General features: G+C 36.6%; 4 protein-coding genes across 13 annotated transcripts; 2 read left to right on the forward strand and 2 right to left on the reverse strand.

The window, feature by feature from the left end:
- Positions 1–23: 23 nt before the first annotated feature.
- On the reverse strand, positions 24–2,985 carry LOC136343738 (serine/arginine-rich splicing factor 7-like). Of its 5 annotated transcripts, none has more exons than XM_066290660.1 (6): positions 2,967–2,985; positions 2,518–2,612; positions 2,288–2,455; positions 2,078–2,231; positions 1,855–2,022; positions 24–576 (listed from the first exon to the last, which is right to left on the reverse strand). In XM_066290660.1, the coding sequence occupies exons 3-6, from the start codon at positions 2,445–2,447 to the stop codon at positions 423–425; spliced, it is 636 nt and encodes a 211-aa protein (XP_066146757.1). In that variant the 5' UTR covers positions 2,448–2,455; positions 2,518–2,612; positions 2,967–2,985; the 3' UTR covers positions 24–422. The 5 variants fall into 5 exon arrangements, with proteins under 5 accessions (XP_066146757.1, XP_066146754.1, XP_066146756.1 ...); XM_066290657.1 differs by having other exon boundaries at positions 2,841–2,977; XM_066290659.1 differs by lacking the exon at positions 2,967–2,985 and adding an exon at positions 2,833–2,959.
- On the forward strand, positions 1,166–4,768 carry alc (5'-AMP-activated protein kinase subunit beta-1). 2 transcript variants are annotated; one of them, XM_066290652.1, is made up of 5 exons: positions 1,166–1,759; positions 3,283–3,471; positions 3,521–3,775; positions 3,870–4,078; positions 4,134–4,768. In XM_066290652.1, exons 1-5 carry the CDS (start codon positions 1,735–1,737, stop codon positions 4,278–4,280), a joined length of 825 nt encoding a protein of 274 aa, XP_066146749.1. In that variant the 5' UTR covers positions 1,166–1,734; the 3' UTR covers positions 4,281–4,768. The 2 variants fall into 2 exon arrangements, with proteins under 2 accessions (XP_066146749.1, XP_066146748.1); XM_066290651.1 differs by having other exon boundaries at positions 1,167–1,759; positions 3,521–3,781.
- LOC136343729 (zinc finger protein 679-like) lies at positions 4,644–6,186 on the reverse strand. 3 transcript variants are annotated; one of them, XM_066290644.1, is made up of 3 exons: positions 5,921–6,186; positions 5,196–5,823; positions 4,644–5,140 (listed from the first exon to the last, which is right to left on the reverse strand). In XM_066290644.1, the coding sequence occupies exons 1-3, from the start codon at positions 6,029–6,031 to the stop codon at positions 4,881–4,883; spliced, it is 999 nt and encodes a 332-aa protein (XP_066146741.1). In that variant the 5' UTR covers positions 6,032–6,186; the 3' UTR covers positions 4,644–4,880. The 3 variants fall into 3 exon arrangements, with proteins under 3 accessions (XP_066146741.1, XP_066146740.1, XP_066146739.1); XM_066290643.1 differs by having other exon boundaries at positions 5,199–5,823; positions 5,918–6,185; XM_066290642.1 differs by having other exon boundaries at positions 5,918–6,183.
- A 1,822-nt stretch (positions 6,187–8,008) lies between these two features.
- Positions 8,009–14,838, forward strand: LOC136343719 (zinc finger protein ztf-16). 3 transcript variants are annotated; one of them, XM_066290618.1, is made up of 8 exons: positions 8,009–8,209; positions 8,990–9,074; positions 9,131–9,232; positions 10,394–10,538; positions 10,649–10,984; positions 11,385–11,985; positions 12,042–12,186; positions 12,443–14,838. In XM_066290618.1, the coding sequence occupies exons 2-8, from the start codon at positions 9,038–9,040 to the stop codon at positions 12,673–12,675; spliced, it is 1,599 nt and encodes a 532-aa protein (XP_066146715.1). In that variant the 5' UTR covers positions 8,009–8,209; positions 8,990–9,037; the 3' UTR covers positions 12,676–14,838. The 3 variants fall into 3 exon arrangements, with proteins under 3 accessions (XP_066146715.1, XP_066146716.1, XP_066146717.1); XM_066290619.1 differs by lacking the exon at positions 8,009–8,209 and adding an exon at positions 8,271–8,581; XM_066290620.1 differs by lacking the exons at positions 8,009–8,209; positions 8,990–9,074; positions 9,131–9,232 and adding an exon at positions 9,273–9,628.
- The last annotated feature ends 2,581 nt before the right edge of the window (positions 14,839–17,419 follow it).

The raw sequence follows: 17,419 nt of genomic DNA on the forward strand, positions 1-17,419 counted from the left end.
GGTTCAATAAGGTGTTGACATGATCATGTTCAACTCGTTTATCATCACTACAACTATACATTAACTTTCTTAACAACACTTAAGAATTAAAGAAAACCGTTTAGGTGTCATACATATAGCGACAACTAGGAATAATGTGTCTATAAATTTTCGTAAATCTGAACTTACAGTACAAGTGTTTTAGAATATTGTGATCCAATGCCATTTCTAAAAATGCTTATTAATGATTTTATTATCCACCAAAGTATCAGGAATTTTATAAGGCTAAATAGAGACAAAATTTTAATGGTTTTAATCGAGAGTCTTTACTTATAATAATCTAAAACACTTCAGTAGTGCTACTTATAAACAATGGTTGACGTAATAAACTTATCTATAATGAGCAACCAGCAAATTAGGCCAATCAACTCAATACCTGAAACTCAATGATGCCTTCGGCTACTCCCTTCGGAACGCCTCCTGGTGCGTCCGAATTCATCGGTGGAGCTCCTGCGGGACCTATGGGAGGATCTCCCCCCGCTTCTCTGGTGATCCTTATCGCGATCGCTTCGGTGGCTTCTTCTTTCCCTTCCGTAACTAAAAACCAGACCAAACACACGTCAACGACCCCCCATGGCACGCCACCACTTCTCATTTTTCAGCCATTCGGTAACATCGCATTTGGAACCATAGTTGACCATCGTGACCATTTTAATTGACTCGTTTTAACCCATTTAACGACTAACCAAAACATCATACCAACTAATACCATGTGCCTGACAAATCACAAAACAATTAGGTGTCAGCATCAGATTAGTTCAATTTGTGATATACATAAATATATAACATTCTATGTGCTAGGAGATGATTCTATAACTATCTCACGAAAATTTGAGCTATTTTAATGAGACAGTTCCAAGAACATCTAACAAAATGTGGGGGAAGGAATAAAAATAAGTATGGAAGCCATAAACCAAAATCCATGTTTTTCATTTTGTTATTGCACTTGGGAGTACTTATTTATCAACCCAATTAAAATTGATAAGAAAATTACACATTCTATTATGTTACGTTACTCTATTCGCTTGATTTGCACAGAACAGAAAAATAACCACATGGATTTTAATTTATCCCAGTGGTTTTATTTTTATTGACTTATCATCATCAAATTGAATTTGGACGTGACCAAAGAAAATTCATTTTGTCCCTTTTCATTCTAAGAGCACGTATTTGATTAATACTAGGTTTTAAATAGATCAAACTTCACGCGCAATTTAATACGCTAACAACAATAATTAATTAAAAAGGATCACTGAAATGAACTCACTCCAGTGGGTTTATAAAAAATAATGTCAATTAGGCCAACAGCACCAGTAATTGGATGGTTCCTTGAACAAAATAATAGACTGCGTTCGGCAGAAAAATATAATCACTTCCATTAAGTAGTGACCCTTGTCGCGCTAATAGTTTACACAAATAAGTAAATATTGCTGCATTGCTCATTGGATTATCACTTTCCTATAAAATAACACAAAACTACCAAATAAAATCAAATAATTTACTTATTTTAGCAAGCAATTTACCTTCAAATTGCATGGTTTAAATTTTTACGACAATTAACTGAATAAGGGGGCCAGTTCTGTTAAGCGATTATTGTTTGTGTTCAGTGCCTTGAATTAATCCATTTAACATTGATAAAACCTTAAAGCCAGTGCAATGACTGACTAGTCTGTTATGACGTAAATCTTCAAAACTATGTATAAAAATGTTTCCTTCCCAGGTAAGTAAAAATTTCTTATGAAATGCTTTGATGTTTGGGACAAAATAAATTTTATTATTCTACACAACTTACTAACATGTAGATTCTCAACTTACCGATCCTTGCGGCTGTCACTTCCCCCTGTAATCTCAGGGCAATCTCTATAAAAATGACCATTATAGCCACATTGGTAGCATCTCATATTATTTGAGTATAATCGGCGACCCTGCCCCCTAGTTCTAGGCCGGGCGTAGGACACTCTAATGCGAGTACCACACAAATCTCTGAAGACAAAAACCTAAATATTCAAGTGCCCTTAAACATTATACAGGGACTTACGCTCCATCACAAGCCTTTAAGGCAATTGCAGCATCTTTTTTATCTTTAAACACTGCAAACCCAAAACAAGGCCTACTGTTCGTCAACCAAACCTCTCTAAGCTCACCATAAGGAGCAAATATCTTCTCAAGATCACGCTTTCTTACATCATCCCCTATAAATCAAGTTTTAAAAATTCAGACCTAACTAAAATCTTTGCATGTGTGGTACCAATATCTGCAATATGAAGCCTATACCCATCGCGCTCACTGCTATTACTGCGAGATCTAGACCTGGATCGGCTCAAAGAAGAGCTGAGACTAGCTGATCTGCTTTTACTTGCACTGCTTGCAGAGCGGCTTCGGCTTTTAGGTTTGCCGGAACTGGCCATGTCCACTCCTTGTTTGTAAAAGAAATATAATAAGCTGAAAATGTTGTGGAAATTTAAAGAAATTACTCACAGGTGCTGTGGGCTGAAATGGTTTGTCCTGTGCCAGATTCTGATTATGCACAATTGCTTCCTGGCCTATTATTCGGATGATATTCAAAAAACTCCCTAAAAGTGTTTTACAGCTCGTCAAGGTGTAGTCTTTAAAATATGTTTTGTATGGAAAACAGTCAAAGTGATAAGAATTTCAAGGAGGAAAGGGCACAAAATGAACGTATATATATATATATATATATATATATATGTATTTATATATATTTCATGTATATATATATATATATATGAAAATGATGATGACTATTAAGTACCACTTGATCAATGTACTGACATCTTTACCTGAAAGATAACTTTTATGGGAATCAGGAAAGTAGCCAATACCGTGTGCGTATTTCACTGTTTCAACCGATGGGTATTATTATCCTATTGGTAAAGTTGCCAGGACATTGATCATTGATCTATTACACTAAATAAAATTGGACAAATTGCCATTTTGATGGTCATATTTCAACAATGAGCGATAGACATTGACTAACGACAAGAGTGACATACTCAGAGTATATTTTACCCTATTTTAAATCATACTCTAAAGCGAGGCAAGACCTCCGAACGTTAAAGCCATCAAAGAAAAGTAGCCGGCCCTCTGTTGAGAGAAATGCAAATTAATCGCATCACACATGTTTCCTCCCTATTTGTTTATATTTCGCAGCCTCTTTCAATATTTAAATATTCCATTAATTCCCAAAAAAAGCAGTATTTTGTCACATTATGGGTAATGCAGGTAGCGGCCCCCCTCCTAGGGACAGGCAGAAATCATCTGACACAGCGCCGTCATCGCCTATGAAGGAAGGACAGGCGTTTACGTTCGACAGAGCCCCCGAGAAAATGGGATTCCCTATGTCTCATGATGACGGCGAGCCGTATTTTACACCTCCTGAGGAGACCTACAATAGGCCTAGAGCTAATACAGGTAGGATTTAGAATTGACAATTAACATAAAATCTATTTTTGTACAATAGTTTCAGAAGGGTCTAACATAACAACCACCACAACAAACACCAAAACCCCCACAGTGTTCCGCTGGGAAGGTGGTGGTAGAGAAGTATACATTTCTGGCACCTTTACCAATTGGAAAACCATCCCTATGGTGAGCAGTCATGGAGACTTTGTTACCATCCTTGATTTACCTGAAGGAGAGCATCAATATCGATATTTGGTAGATGGTGAATGGAAGAATGATCCTCACAACAAGGTAGTTGAAGATGAAACAACAGGTAAAGGTAAATCAATTTAATTTTTTTTTAAATTTCAAAGTTCTTAATTGTTATTAATTAAATACAAAAGGACTTTAACCACTTTTTGCTTTAGGAGACAAAAACAACTCTATTACAGTGAAGAAGTCAGATTTTGAAGTTTTCCAAGCCTTGGCAAAGGATCAAGAAAGTGCAAAGGAGGATCAGCAAAAAGAATTCACCCAAGAAATACCAGTTTATAAGCCATGGGAAAAGAATAGTGGCCCTCCAATCTTGCCACCTCATCTGCTGCAAGTGATTTTGAACAAAGACACTCCCCTATCTGTGAGTAACACAATTTTGCCTACAATGTCTTAATGTTCTTTACTAAATTTTTTAGTGTGAACCAACCCTATTGCCTGAGCCAAATCATGTGATGTTAAACCACTTGTATGCTTTATCAATCAAAGATGGTGTCATGGTGCTGAGTGCCACGCATCGATACAGAAAGAAATATGTTACCACCCTCTTATATAAGCCAATCTAAGGATAGATGATTCTCTTGAAGAAATACATGGAGTGAATAATGTCAGTCTTTAAGATTCCTCACAGAAGCAATATTTAGTGTCAACTTTATTAAATTAAAATGTGTTGCAGAAGAAAGAAATTCAATATCTACAAAGTCTCAACTTCATGGGTGACATTTTTAGTCTAGGAGTATGTGTTAATATTGACAATGCAGGATCTACATAGATGAATTTCAAGAAAATTTTACAATGACAAATGACACAACTTGTTGCTTATGTGTGCTGAGTCTTTATGTTTTATTTATTTGTTATTGTATTATTTATATTGATTCCTTGTAAAATATGTATTCAACTCCAGGATAGTTTCATGTAGCAAACTAAGATAAAATTAGGTAAATTTAATTGAACCAATAATACTAGATCTATTATTTTGTATATAAAAGAAATCAATTTAATTGTAATGTAAAACCTATTTGTGCACCAATTAATAAAAATTATATTAAAATTGTTTGGCCCCCAAATTTAATCATATGTGAATGTGTTCCCAGTAAAATTCACATAAAAATTATTGAAATAATATTTAAAAAAAACCAATTAAATTTTATTATAATAAATCTGACCTACACTATGCTATGCTTAGATTTTAAATGTGTCATTAATGACACTTTTTGTGGAAATGCATCTCCACAATAATTGCAAATATAAGGTCGCTCATTGGTATGTTGCCTGATGTGCACCTTCAAAGCATATGTACTGGTAAAACCCTTATTACAATACTTGCAGATATAAGGTTTTTGCCCTGTGTGAGTCAGCATATGTTTCTTAAGATCACGAACTTTTTTACCACAATGAGAGCAGGTCGTTTTCCGCGCATCTGGGTCTAAAAAAATTAAAGCAAATCTCACACAAATTGAAACATCATTAGCAACACTTGCCACTATGCAGTTTAAGATGTCTTGTGTGCTCTCCTCTCAACTTAAAACACTTCCCACAAAATTCGCATGTGTAACAATTGCCCAGATGTAGAAATTTGTGTGATCTGAGAGATTCAGAGTTTTTGAATACCTTCCCGCACTCTTCACATTTAATAGGAGTTTCTGAATGTAATTTAATGTGTTTGCTTAGATTGTCAGCTCTAACTACTACTCCACAAATGTTGCATACCCCTGGGGAAACGTGTTCTGATCTTCTATGATTGTAAAGTTTAAGTTTTGAATTAAATAACTGTTCACATTCACCACATTTATAGATCTGTTTCATAGCTAGAGCTCTTAGAAGTGCATCACTGTCTTTTATTGTAGGATGTGGATCATCTTTTAAAGATGTGTGGTTATGAGAGTCTAAATTCTTTTCAACTTCGAGAACTATGGGCTCATTAGGTAAATCAATTTTCTTACTATTTCTGCATGGTTTAAATGAACAGTGTGCCTGCTTGAAAGTTTGCAGTCGGGCTTTTAAGTCATGATTTGTGTTAATAACCACTTTGCGAAAATTGTAGAAGTTATTAATGTTGATAAGGCAATCCTCACAGATTTGTTTTGGGAGGTCACAGTTTTCTTCAATCTACAACAATAATTTTATCAAGGATTATATAGATTGGAGGATAATAACTATATATCAATAAATGGGCTACTGAAGGTATGAAAAAGTGACACACCACAATTGAGGAAATTGTCTGGATTTTCTGGAGCAGGTCCTTCCCATCTTCAAATAGGTTTTTAGCCCTTTTTGGGGCTCGCAGACAAGTCCTGCACACATTGTGAAAGTCCATGTTATAGATGATACAGAAAGCTCGGAAAAATACTTTAAAATCTAAATTTATGAGATTATTATAAATCAATTAGGGGAAAACTAAAGAAAAACACCAATTTACAAAATAGGTAAAGTTTGTTTCTGAATTTTAGTAATTTTAATGACAAAGTAAACCAAATGTGACAACGTAAAATTATATTAGCAATGCTCTGCATCATTCTCTATTACACAGTAAGAGACAAGGATAAAACACACATCATTACACATAAGTCGGAATTTAATATATGTAGACAATGAAAACAACAATAATGTTAAATTAATCTGTTCCTCAATAAGAGTTAACTATAATTGATAACTCACAACCTATATGTTTCACTTTGAAATGCGTTGTTAAAGGTACCTTCTGTGAAAATATATCTTCACAGATATTACAAGTATAATCTCTCAGTTGGAGGCTCCCTGACTGCATCAAAAACTGAAAATTATGTGACCTGTTTTCTAAAATACTTGAAAATCTAAATAATTATACAATCAATACAAAATACAGAAGTAGATTAACTGATTATCACAGAGGCTGATTAAGAGGTCTATTTGTGATGCTTATAAGATATTATTCTCATACTATAATAATTTCTCGTTCACCACAACATCAAGATAATAATGAAAAATGAATTTTTATTAACACATACTTAGATATTTTTATTTCAATAAATTAGCATAAATAGAATTGATGAAGTCACAAATAGGCAGAAATTATGAGGGTATTGGCACAAGCTGTTAACTCTTTCGTCGCCCTCCTTTAATTTGAATCCAATTTTGAACGGATTTTTTATCCCAATCTGAGTGCATGTTTTTTACAATACATGTTTTCATATTCATGCAATTTCACATTTCGAATTTTCATAATAAATAAATAAAATCAACTGTCCCACATTCCACTAAAGGTCCCCCTTCCTAAATGATATTCGAAAATAGAATGCAACAAACAGTTTTTTTCTCAATTTGGTTTAAAAGTGCAGATGAAAATGCATTGAACCTCCCATAAGGCGTTAAGTCTGGCCGGTCCTCTTAATTACTACCTGCTTAATTAAACAGCTAAGGGAAAATGATATTTTTTGACTTCTCTATATCTGATGAAAGTCAAGTCACATTCATAGAAAGATAAATTCCCTTCGCTTTTGTTAAGTATATTTCTACAACAATACTACCTGTGCCCTTAAAACCCTTAAAAATAGCGGGGTTCTTACGACGAGAAGATAATTCCACTTTTTCCCCACCTGTTGCCAGGTCAAAGAGAGTTTTTGCGAAACAACGAAATTTAGCTCAATCCCAATATTCGTGTTCCTATGTTCTTGCATCGAGGTTTCAAATTAATAACGCTCCTTCGAAAATGCGAAAACTCCACATCTTAAGTAACCAGCGTGCCCGCTACAGCGCGAAGAAGTCGGCTTTCGTAAGATCCCATTCCCAAGTCCTGTTTGGAGAACTGCGCGGACGCGCTGACATGTTTACCTACTTTTTAATTTAAACCCATAAAAGCTTATTTTCGTTTATTTCACAATCACTCAACTTCCCTTATCGTAGAAATTTGCCTCATTCAATCGATTTTGCCGAAAATTTACACTGGGAACCAGGCGCATTTGTAGAAATCATGATTTTACGCAATTGGCTTAATTCCCATCTCTAGAAGGAGGAGACAGGTCCTGATTTTGCAGTTTTCAATCGTATTTTCTTTGCACAGTTGCTGGTTAGTATAGCAACAGGGCAGCTAGCAGAATAAAAAAATTAAATAGTTATAACTGGAAACGGTGACAATACCGCATAGATCATCAACGTATGTTAATTTCTAATTATGAGCCTATTAGGAACGAGTGTCAAAATGCCGTGATGACAGTTCTTCTAACCTCACATAACCAATTGTCAAAGTGACAAATTCGGTGCAGTGTCATGTTTCTGCAAAAATCATGGTAACTTTCTTTTATATTTACACGCCTTTGAAGCAGTTATTGCAATGAAGATTTGTAAAATAAGCACTAGCCTAAGTCCGCCTCTGTCCAGGGCCACGATCCCACTTCCCCTGCCAGGTCAACGTCAACCTGGAACGGCTCGAAAAGCGGTCAACCAACAGAATGAATGTGTACAGGTGTTTTTTAATGTAGACTGCAGTTTCACAGTTAAAAATCCGATTCCAGAGCCCGTAAGTACAAGCGTTTTGTTAATAGATGTTCAATGTGTACGGATTAATGTTGTGTCAGTTGATGAAACGCTGTTATTTGTTGATATCTAGTGCATAAAGTGCAGTGTTCTCATTAGAGACATCCTCCTATCCCAAAATGTAACGTTACTTGACGGCAGGCCTCTTTGCTTACGTGTTCAAGCCTTTGGCCCGCTTTAACATTTATCAGTGGTTATTTGCCTGGATTTATTTAATATTTACTAGTTATTTAATGTAATGCCGTGCTGCTTTGAGCACTGCGTGACGTAATTTTGTGCAGACATACAGAACCAACTTTTCAAGCCTCTGGCACCACTTTACATGACCTGCTGCGAAAAATAGGTTACATCAAAGGTGGGCCCCATTCTGGTTATTGAACTGAATATTTTGCAATTACTGTTAGTTCAGAGTCTCATTGCACAAATTCTTGGGCATTTCAGCGGCCCGTTTTAGTTTTGCCTGTGATACATGGGCTTAATTTGTTTATTTTCTAGTCTAATTACGGTTTTGTTGTTTATGGTCAGTTTTTGTTAAAATACACGGAATAATTTGGGTTTTGAAAGCAACCTGTAGGCAGTGTTTTATTTTGCTTTATGTGAAAGCACTTACTGTACCCTACCTCATGCATGCACTATCCAGAGTTCTGAAAATCTTATCAGTTTGAGTATATTATCTCAGGTAGACTCTTGGGTAGGCCTTGATAATTCCCATTCAATTCACATAAAATCCCTAATAAAACTTATTTAATTTTATCTCTCCTAGAGTGTTGATGGCCTGCTCAATAGCTCCTGACAAAAATTTTCGGTGATCATGGCTAATACTGCTACAGAAAATGAGGCAGATTCTGGTAAGTGATGAAGACCACTAGCCCTGCAAGCAGGTAATTAATCAAATTGCATTTAGGAAGCAGTGTTCTACCTGTAACACTACGAATTGAGAAGCAGGAAGATGATCAATTGGAGGACAGAGTGACTGGCTCCAATTCTAATTACGACTCGTCCGAGGGTGAGTATAAATATTTTCTGCCAATCTAACAAACATTGTAAAAATAGGTCTTGACCCCTTTGAGGATAATAAGATTGTTTTATTGCCTACTTAAGTTTTGCTTTTCCCAGAAAACAATAAATCGTTGCAACCAAAATTATTCTAGTTTACATTTTGCGAGGGTCACTCTGGGATTAGGTAGGTGGGTCCGGAGTTGTAAATAAGGTTCACATCAAAGACTTCTGAATTCCTGGTACCTTATCTTAACCTTAAACGCTTCCTACTTTAGTTGAGGTTGTGCCGTGCTCCCGTGCAGTTCTCCGGAAATTCTGACTTTCCTCGTGTTTAGTTTTTATCAAACAATGGTGGGAAGAGCTGAAACCCCTGAGGTCACGCCGCGCCGAAAGCTTAAAAAAGGTACACATTTTTGAAGCAATGTTTATTGGGTTTATGCTTTATATTGATGTTTTTCCTCGTTAATATCTTACTTTTTTGCATTTGGAGGATAAACAACAATTTTGGTCCCTGATTTCGTGGACTGAAATGCCTCCATTCAAGTTTTGCTTACGCCTATGTCTACGTTCCTTATACGACTTCGCTCTATCAAAACAGATTACAATCATTCCTTTGGTTTTTCAAGGATGAAAATCCGCCATTTATATACAACAAAGTCCCAGATGACCCGAAACGAAATCTACCTGCCCGTCCTTTCTCAGGCAATGGCCTTTAAGGGCTCCCGTCATTTTTCTTAGACTTGCAAATTATCTCGAGGAAGTGATTTACAGTTAACCTTATCAGCCAAAGGTCCCTGCTTCTTCCTAAACGCATTTAACTGATAATTGAATAGCTATATCAAACAAAAACTATTCATCGGCTGAAATTTTGAAATTTTATCGTTCTATGTGCATAGCACGGATTTCTACTTGTGCACTGGTAATTTGAAATTTCACGTTTTCAATCATAACGATTTTTCCCGCTTTACATTGTGGGATTTCCTGTGCATATGCACGTTTTATCGACATTGCCAAATTTGCAGAGGAATATTTGCAGATACAGGCCTTTTGAAATTTAAAGGTTCATTATTGGTTAATATTTAAATTCGCATTAGTAGTAATGAGTTTATGGCACAGTAAAACGACACAAGCCTTGGAAGTATATATAGAAAAACGTGTTGGTTCCTAGGATCCCATAAGTGCACCAAATGTGATTTCGAAGCCTCCTCTGCTACCGCACTCAAGAATCATACCACTATTTCACATCCACTCACGAACGAAGCGGAAATGGAGGTCGTGGAAAATAACACTCCACCTGCGGAGAGGCCTCACAGGTAGGCACTTAAGACTAATTGCAATCTAATTGTTGTCGAAAGTTCTTCCTCAAAATAAAAATTTTCAGTAGCTTTTCATGCAAGAACTGTCATTATTTAATCCCTTACAGGAAAATGTTCGAGTGCGACGTTTGCAATATGAAATTTTCAAATGGGGCTAACATGCGAAGGCACAAAATGCGACACACCGGCGTAAAGCCATACGAGTGCAGGGTATGTCAGAAAAGATTTTTTCGCAAGGACCATTTGGCGGAACACTTTACCACCCATACCAAAACGCTTCCATACCACTGCCCCATTTGTAATCGAGGGTTCCAACGTCAAATTGCCATGCGTGCCCATTTCCAGAACGAACATGTTGGGCAGCACGACCTGGTCAAATCTTGCCCTTTATGTAATTATCGAGCCGGATCGATGAAGAGTTTACGCGTGCATTTCTTCAACCGGTAAGTCCTAAAAAAAAACAAATTAAGCACAGTCGACAAATCTATAAAGGTTTCTGTGACAGTCTAGCCACACTTTGGTCACAGCGCATTCTTCACTCTTCTTGAATGATAATTTTCAAACGTGGAACGTTGCTATTTTTTTATACTTGTCCAAAAGTTTTCCTTAAAATCATTGGGCCATTAAAGGAAATTTTGCTACATCATTTTCAAGGAAATTGTAAACTCTTTCAGACCTTTTGAAAATATCTGAAACTCTATACTTAAAATAGTGAAGTCGAGGTCACTTTCTTTTAAACGGGCAGTCGCAAATAGTCGTCAAAGACTGATAAATTGTGTATGGGTTACATGATAGAAAATTGAACATTTTCATCTTTTCTAACACTGTTCATTTCCCTCCCAGTCACGGCATCGACTTGGACAACCCGGGAGCTCCAGACACACAGTCCCAGCTCATAGCCGCAGCTGCGCAACAAGGTTTCAACGCGGTAGATGGAGCCCTGTCATCTCTAAATCAGCTTAATTCGAACGTGTCAGTGAGTGTGACATCTGGCATGTCAGCCAACTATAGCGACTCGGGGGATTCCAACAACGGCAGTCGGAGTGCTGACAATGCGACCCCTCCGATGCATTTCCTGACCCCTCACGTGGAGATATCCATGGCAGACGCCCCTGGAGGTGTTTATTCGCCATCGTCTGAATCCCAACAACGAATTTCACAAGTGGACACCCCCAGAATGGTGAACGGAGACAGTCCCAGTTCCCCACAGTCCGCAGATTCGAATTCAAACGCTCCTAGTAGTAGTCATATTCAACCGAACTCACTGAGGATCGAGCAAGAGACTAGCATAACGCCCTCTATATCTTTGATCCCGATTAAACAGGAACCGGGCGAGGAATACAGTGAGAGCTCGAAGAGGAATGGGCCGATCAGCGGGGCCGCTGAATCTGATAGTGTGACCATTCAGAATGCCACTAGTAGCAGTTTAAGTTCGTTGATTAAGGTTTGATGTTGTTTGGACTTTATGGGATTGCTGTGTATAGGATGGATTTATTGTAGGTTTCTCCCTTGAAGACTCTGTTGAGAGATGATTTGAAGAGGAAATTGATTTCTAGGAGCAATTCAAGCAGCAGAGGGCGCTCCACAGCTTCCCCCAATAATAACGGTGACAATTCACCTACCGATCTTAATACGATCACCAATGGTAAATTCCTACCTAGTCTCATTTTTAATAGGTCTAATTCTTCTGAAAAACATTGCAAATTGGCAAAATTGTAACCATCTTTTGTTAAATCGCCATGTTGATCTGTATGCAATTTGCAATGTGTGTGCCATCATAATGTATTTCTTCGAGGTTAAGCTGCGTTGCTCAACTTCGATAATTATCGTTGAATGTTAGGATTTTTTCATATCTTATTACAATGCAAAGCGTCTAGTTGCAATATGTTCTTTTTTTTTAGGTACAATCACGTCAACGGGTCTAGAACAACCCTCCGACTCGCCGCTCTTTCGGATGATGGGCAAACGATTGTATTGCTCATTTTGCGGAATTGTTTTCCCCGATACCACATTATATTTTCTTCATAAGGGTTGTCACTCGGAGTCAAATCCGTGGAAGTGTAACATATGCGGAGAACAATGTTGCAACGTCTATGAATTCAACTCGCATTTGTTAAGTAAAAGCCATCAGTGACAATGAATGATTTGGGTGTAATTGGGACGGGCGAGCGCATAGCAGAGATATGGTTTTCATTCGACGAGTCATTTGTTAATTACTTCTTGGGTCCAATTTGAGGTTGGTTCCTCTGAGAATATTTCTTTGGGAAAATGCTACATTTACGCATGAATTCGGGTATTCAAAGAAGCTATTTGCGACAGCCTGACGCGTTACAAAATGTTATAATAAGAGTGGAAAAGTCGGCAATTTTCAGTCAGTTTTTGGAAGTCTGAACTCGCTATAAATTCTTTCAATAACATGCAAAATGTGGCCAATCGGTGATTCAGGACACAGGTTAGAAAACCCTGTCCTGCAGAGATTTCAACTTCTAAAGAGGCCATCCCGAAATCGGGATTTCTTCTTTTCTTGGAAAATTTTAAAAAGTCTAATTTGTAATACTGAAAACAACATTATCAAAGCAATTTTTTTAAATTTAAAATATTAAAAATTTAATTCACATAAATGTATTAATTTTGAATTAGAATTTCTTATTTATTCATTTAGGTTATATTTCTGAAAAGTGCCAAGGAAAAAAGGCTCATTTGTTGAAGTCTTATTTGCTGCTAGTATATGAATTCGAGAAACATATTCACATTCGGTTAAACCTTGTATAAATCGAATTTAAAGTGCCCTGAAATTGACAATGACTCGGTTCTTAAGGCTCATTTCGACGTTAAGGGAGCTCGCTCTATTTGTACCGGTTTTGATATGGTAGATTTTGTCTGCATTAGTCCGGGAAAGTGATATTTGCTCACGATTTTTTCAATTCATTAATTATCCCCGAAAGCGCGGTTTTATATGAGATTTTCAACATTGGAGCCGAGTCCAATGATTATCATGGAAGTTGGGCGATTTTGAGGGCCTTTTGAACAGTGTTCATCAACAAGCATTCACTTATTATTCAGATTAAATAAGTTTTGAAAGCCCGAAGGAAATCAACATTATCCAAAAGCCTCAACATGAGGTCTAGTATAAATTCTATTTTTTTCGCAAAAATCTATATATATATTTTTACGAAAAATTAGGGAAATCAATCATGTGGTTGACATGATTGTTCTTAATCATTTATTTTTCCCTACAGCCTCTCTCAAAGTCGTCTTCTACCCAGTCAAAGTGCCTTCGAAAGTTTTCTTACCGTAACGAAAAATTTCGAAAGATATTTTAGAGATGTAGATATTTTTAATAACGTAGATATTTTCCTATTGGGTATAGTTAAATTTTTAGACAATATCATAGAGTGCCTTCTAGTGACCCATACCACATATTTACATTCCAATTTAAAACCTGAAAGATTGATATATGCGTATTGCATTCCCGATTTTGGCAACAGGACATATTAATATTTCTATACATTCCCAGCTTTGTTGTCGACTAGAATTCTTGCTAGTTTGTTTTCGTAGGTGCAAAGCATTGTGCACACACTTTATTAGCGATTGTTATTAAATCAGGAAAATAATTGCTCAAGTGCCTCAAATGTACTCGAGATTCAACATAAATTGTGCATATAACGAAACAATGTCCGTCCAAAAATATTGTTGAACTTTAACAAATTATTATACACTTTGTATAGTCGATCTTTATTTTATACAGTGTAGGTTTATAGATTTTTATTAAATTGTTGATATAGGTCAAATTGCGGTCTTAAGGAGGAGTTCTTGTTAGTTGTAAATGTCTGCTCCTAAAATTCCTCCTTATGATTTCGATCGTTTAATTTGTAGCAGCTAGTTATGAGCTTGTGTTAAGGATTAATACAGGTCTACAGTTACGTAATAATAAGCAACAATAATTCTCTTCTTATAATACATATTTTATTTATGTCCCATTTATATACGTTGTAGTTCCATCACAACCTCAATTTCCACGCACATTCCAAAACTAGATAAAAATGTACAGTTAATTTATTATCGCTTATATTATTTATCGGTGCAATGTACGCTCTATTCCATAACGTTTTTACACATTCCACATGATATTTGCAACGAGGTGACTCATGTTACTCAATTAAAATTTTGTACCTATTCTAGAGAAAATCATATTTATTTTTAATTTATCTGTAATAGTGTATTGTACCCTTTTGTAAAGTAGTTGTTTTGTTCAATTTGGTGAATGGGATTAATAAAGAGATAATTTTTATTTTTATAGACCGAGTTTTCTCTGTGGTGACCCCCTTTTTTACCAAAGAACGAATAATTTCAATGTGCCTGAAGAGGAGCTACATTGTGTGGTCGGTTTTGTCCTATTGAGACTACTAAAGAATATAAAAAGATAAAGGATAAAAGAATATCTGGGAATGATGAAACGTAGGCACAGTATGAATCAGTTTTGTGGTTTCCGTGCAAATTATATTCCAGATAAAGTTGTCATTATATTGGTTTAGTAGCCCTAAAGGGCTTTTACCTAATAAATTCACCCAATAAAGAGGTGGCTTCAGGTGGAGTTCCACGAAACACTTTTACCTCCAACAACTTTTTTTAACAATAATAAAGCTATGCTTTATGTAAACTTGGCGCAATGCCGGTTCAGTTTTATACTCACAATCAATTACAGTTTACGATTAATTTGTTTGCGCAATTTTATTGTTTCCAATAAAACGTGTTAATTTAATTAACTTAAAACTCCCTGGTCATAGATAAAGTGTACCAGATTTCAATAGGTGTAGCTGGAGAAAACTCGCCTTATTATAATTAGGCCCATATTTTCTTAAAATTGTTTGCTGTTTAGTTGAAGGCGTCTTTTTATCCCAATACTGAAAAGTCAACGAACTATCTTCGTGACTTCGTATAATTTGGATGTTTGATTGGATTTAATGTTAAACCCACAAAAACTTTTGAAAATTAAAGAAATAACTTAAAGCTACATTTCGGCAGATGGCTGTTGAACTGTTAGGTTTGTGGTTCTGCTATAGATAATACAACTGATAACGGAAAGGTGGCGCCACCCTTACTATTCAATAATTAAATAATTGTAATAAACAAATCGCGGTCACCATTGTCAAGAATTTTTAATGCTTCTATCCATTAATATTTTATTATTCTTCAAATGTAAATTCACAATTGATTAGTTGTGTCCCAGTAACTCAATAAGGTATAATTCCGTTCAGCAGGTAAAAGCATTCTTCCTACATACTTAAGCTACTTCATCTGTAAACCAAACCTCAGAAATGCATCATCATCAGGAAGGGCAGTATTCCACTTTTTGCCCGTATTCAGCAAATACCTCTGCAACTTATTCAGCCGTTAACCGTAATACAATTAGCGGCTTAACTGCCTACCCATTTATTAGAACAAACCAATCGAGATTATTAATGAGCTAGCCACCGCTAATTGTCCCTTAATGGTCTTAAACACCCCTTTGAAGAGTCAGGCTTGAGGTCAACCGCAGGCTTGGTCAATTACAATAAAAATGTTTAATGGCAGCATATTTGGGCACCGCGCCATCAGCCTCTCATTGTTGGTACCATCCAACAAACCAGTTCTTGAATTCTGCAGATTGAGGTTTTACCACTGGAGCTACACAGAGAAATGGAGACTTCAGGTGGTTAAATGATGCCTTAAAAGAGTTATTTTGAGCATTTTCCATTATGGAAATTATAGAGGTTCGAGGTTAAAGAGTTTCAGTGTGTTTGACTAATACAAAGTTGCGAGAATAAATTTGCGAGGTTTTGTAACTTTTATGAGAACTCGTTGGGTTACCGCAAGAATTCCCCTCGCTGCCATCCAAGTCTTCCGAAATCCCCTTAGGCTGGACTGAAGTCAACAAAAATCGGACACAAATACTTGCTTTAGACGAGAAGGTTTTACCTCGCTTAGTATAAATTACATAAATTCTAATTTTCTGAAATTAAAATTGAGCTTTCTAAAATGTGATCCTGAAACTGCGAGGAATTTACAAATATAGGTAAAAACGTAACGATGAGTGGTTGATAAGAGCTATTTAAGTGTGTAAGAGCTTCCGTTGCACCCTCATTAACCACCACTTCCGGCATAACTGAGTTTATAGCCCCATTTTTGTACCTACCTCGAAAAATCACATCAGTTCAAGGGTACTTACGCGATCCCGCCGTGTAGCATTATTCTCGTCTAAAGAGATACCTGAACCCATACCTTGACTTCGGCATCCATGGTCAAAAGTAATGTTTACAACAGTACCAAAAGTACCAAGAACTTCAGTGGTCCTGGGCAAGTTCGAGCCCCCATTTTCGCTGTCAAAGCTGCTCAATTCGTTAGCTTATTAACTAGATTAAGTCGAATTTTGGTGCTTCCTAATCAACAGTGATGCGGTGAAAAAAGCGCGGAATTTCGGTACCGTTTGGTCATCGCTGACACGAGCTGATGGGACTTTTGTATATTCTGATCTATCAGCACGAAGACAATGCCTTAAGTGATAATAACAGTGGAAAGTAACCATGTCCCAGCATGGACAAGCGGATCCATCTCCCAAGAGTTGGGAGGGCTTGTCCCCACTTAAAGGAGACAATTCGACTGGATCTTTAGAGGAGCAGTGGACAGGGGTGGATCACCTCAGTGGGCCCTTAAATCCTTTATGCATCACTGATGCCAATCACGAGATTTTGCGGCCCAAGCCTAGAAGGTAGGAATTTCTCGCTAATCATTGTTTTTGGAGAGTTATTTGTTCAATGAACTGCGAGGTTCTTGATATTTGAAGGCGTTCCCAAGCTTTCTTTCTTTATTTAATACAGAGCACTTTCGTTTAGTTTGTT

Source organism: Euwallacea fornicatus, chromosome 15 (genome assembly GCF_040115645.1).
Source record: "Euwallacea fornicatus isolate EFF26 chromosome 15, ASM4011564v1, whole genome shotgun sequence".
NCBI classification, from domain to species: Eukaryota; Metazoa; Arthropoda; class Insecta; order Coleoptera; family Curculionidae; genus Euwallacea; species Euwallacea fornicatus.

Excerpts from the sequence above, each read along its gene's own strand:
- LOC136343738 (XM_066290660.1), bottom strand. The coding sequence starts at position 2,447 with ATGGCCAGTTCCGGCAAACCTAAAAGCCGAAGCCGCTCTGCAAGCAGT. Across the intron at positions 2,232-2,287 it reads GCTTCATATTGCAGATATTG|GGGATGATGTAAGAAAGCGT; the intron begins GTACCACACATG and ends CTTGATTTATAG. Across the intron at positions 577-1,854 it reads AGTGACAGCCGCAAGGATCG|TTACGGAAGGGAAAGAAGAA; the intron begins GTAAGTTGAGAA and ends TCTGGTTTTTAG.
- LOC136343729 (XM_066290642.1), bottom strand. The coding sequence starts at position 6,031 with ATGGACTTTCACAATGTGTGCAGGACTTGTCTGCGAGCCCCAAAAAGG. Across the intron at positions 5,824-5,917 it reads AGACAATTTCCTCAATTGTG|ATTGAAGAAAACTGTGACCT; the intron begins GTGTGTCACTTT and ends TTATTGTTGTAG. Across the intron at positions 5,141-5,195 it reads ACATCTTAAACTGCATAGTG|ACCCAGATGCGCGGAAAACG; the intron begins GCAAGTGTTGCT and ends TAATTTTTTTAG.
- LOC136343719 (XM_066290618.1), top strand. The coding sequence starts at position 9,038 with ATGGCTAATACTGCTACAGAAAATGAGGCAGATTCTG. Across the intron at positions 9,075-9,130 it reads AGAAAATGAGGCAGATTCTG|GAAGCAGTGTTCTACCTGTA; the intron begins GTAAGTGATGAA and ends AATTGCATTTAG. Across the intron at positions 10,539-10,648 it reads CCTGCGGAGAGGCCTCACAG|GAAAATGTTCGAGTGCGACG; the intron begins GTAGGCACTTAA and ends AATCCCTTACAG.
- alc (XM_066290651.1), top strand. The coding sequence starts at position 1,735 with ATGTATAAAAATGTTTCCTTCCCAG. Across the intron at positions 3,472-3,520 it reads TAGGCCTAGAGCTAATACAG|TTTCAGAAGGGTCTAACATA; the intron begins GTAGGATTTAGA and ends TTTGTACAATAG. Across the intron at positions 3,782-3,869 it reads AGATGAAACAACAGGTAAAG|GAGACAAAAACAACTCTATT; the intron begins GTAAATCAATTT and ends TTTTTGCTTTAG.